The sequence below is a fragment of the Monosiga brevicollis genome, genomic scaffold (genome assembly GCF_000002865.3).
Source record: "Monosiga brevicollis MX1 MONBRscaffold_23 genomic scaffold, whole genome shotgun sequence".
In the NCBI taxonomy this organism is placed as follows: Eukaryota; class Choanoflagellata; order Craspedida; family Salpingoecidae; genus Monosiga; species Monosiga brevicollis.
The window spans coordinates 682,116-684,353 of NW_001865060.1; the positions used below are offsets into that span (position 1 = coordinate 682,116).

The window sequence follows — 2,238 nt, forward strand, 5'->3', positions numbered from 1 at the left end:
GGGGCCCCTTGCATTTGCAAAGCCCAAATGGGCAGGCGAGGAGTTGCCTGTGGCCAGATGTCTTCAGCAGGACTTTGCGCTGGGCATCCAGCACGTTGGCAGCGATGGGCGGAGCAGGATCGCTGAGAAGGACATCTTGCTCACTCTCACTGTGTTCGCCCGCTGTATTGTGTGTTTCACTCTCACTGACTTCGCCAAGTGGGGCTGAGTTTGTATGCTCACTGTGTTCGACAGGATGTGAAATGGCAGCGGGCAAAATGGCAGTGGCAGGGGGTGAAGCAGCGGGCGGAGAGGGATCGGAATGGGTTTGTTGTGTACCCGATGGATCTGGCAGCACCATTTGAGCGGGTGTAGGTGATTGCACCAATGGCTCTGGCGTGGCACTGCCGTTTGTGTCACCGTCACCATCATGCGCGGGAGGGGCAATAGGGGTGGGCGCGCGGAGTGCGGTGGAGCGAGGAGGGGAGTCGCTTTCATCCGAAGACATGGTCAAGAAATCCGATGGTGTGTTAGGAATCGAATGATGTGTCTGCCCTGTGGACTCGGGCGAGGGTTGCTGCTCCCCGCTGCCATTTGGCTCAGAGGGCACCGATGCTGACAAATCCTCGGTCACAGGGGCCGAAGATGTGGCAGTGGCGGCGGCAGGAATTGCCGCAGCAACTTGAGCAAAGGAGCGAGGGCTGGATGTCGTGCGAGGGGTGCGGGGAGAAGCATTGGAAGTGTTTCCGAGGCTGGGATGTTGCTCCCCGCCGCCGTTTGACGTCCTGGTCACTGGCTCGGCCGCGGGCACGACGGCACGTGCCGAAGACTCGGTCGCACCGGCAGCGGGGGACGTCGAGGGCACATGAGACGAGGCACGAGCGGTAGGGACAGAGTGGCGGGCGTGAGGGCGAAGCGGGGTGGTCATGGGGTCAGGGAAAACATGGTTACGGTCGTGGCGAGCGCTGCCATGTTTCGTGTGTTTTGCAGAACGATGAGTTTGGGAAGGCGAGGTGGTTGCGTTGCTTGGAGGTGATTCGGCACTCGGGCGCTTAGCACCGCGGACTTGGGTCCAAGAATCCTCGCCGCCGGACTCAGTGGCCATGTCCGCGGGGCAAGCTAGCGAGCAAGCGAGCGGACACGGTGGGAGCGAGGGCGCCGCCAAAGCGCGGGCCGCAAAGAGCGGGGTTGCAGATTTTATCTGACAACGTGGTTCACGCCAAGATGTCAGAAAAAAGGATCGTGCTCGATTTCAAGCGAGCCCGACCTGCGCGGGCCGGTTCGGTTAAGCACGATCTTCACGGACCAAATCCGACGCGCCCTCCTGTCGATCGAAACGGGTCTGCTCGGACCTGGGCTCATGAGGGCTGGTCGGATCGTGCGCGACTCACGCGAGCCCGACCTGCGCGGGCCGGTTCGGTCGAGCCCGATCTTCACGGACCAAATCCGAAGCCCCTCCTGTCGATCGATACGGGTCTGCTCGGACCTGAGCTCGTGAGGGCGCGTCGGATCGTGCGCGACTCAAGCGAGCCCGACCTGCGCGGGCCGGTTCGGCCAAGCACGATCCTAATTTATTATTATTTATTATTACGATCCTCACGGACCAAATCCGACGCGCCCTCCTGTCGATCGATACGGGTCTGCTTGGACCTGGGCTAGTGAGGGCTTGTCGGATCGTGCGCGACTAAAGCGAGCCCGACCTGCGCGAGCCGGTTCGGTCGAGACCGATCTTCACGGACCAGATCCGACGCGCCCTCCTGTCGATCGACACGGGTTATTTTGCATGCCGTCGTGATTTTGATGTCGGGGTTGCACAGCTTTCCTTTCAGCTCTGAGGTTCAAACACCTAATTTATTTACGGGTCTGCTCGGACCTGGGATCGTGAGGGCGCGTCGGATAATAAAATAATAAATTAGGTGTTTGAACCTCAGAGCTGAAAGCAAAGCTGTGCAACCCCGACAACAACATCAAAACGGCACGCAAAACAACACAAGAGAACAAGTTACATTCGCTGGCTTTTATCATTCCAAAAAGTACAAGCGCGAAGAATCCTGCACATAGAAACAAAAATCGTACAAAACGACCAAGTATAACCAGAGACACGGCCATTTTAAACACAAGACACATAAAAAGGCAGTCACACATCACAACGACAAGCCATCACAGCACAAACACAATGAACACCACGGCACGCTCACATCCAACGAGACACAACGTCGGATTGAGAAAACAACCGACCACAGAAGACAAAGGCATCAT

The 2,238-nt window shown here is 57.9% G+C and overlaps 1 protein-coding gene across 1 annotated transcript in view; it reads left to right on the forward strand.

The window, feature by feature from the left end:
• Positions 1-1,339: 1,339 nt before the first annotated feature.
• The window catches only part of MONBRDRAFT_10786 (uncharacterized protein), a gene marked incomplete at both ends in the record, with an annotated part of 6,710 nt that continues 5,811 nt past the window's right edge, over positions 1,340-2,238 (forward strand). The window contains one exon of the mRNA XM_001748460.1: positions 1,340-1,473. Coding sequence (XP_001748512.1) covers positions 1,340-1,473 — 134 coding nt within the window. The remainder of the gene's footprint in view (positions 1,474-2,238) is intronic.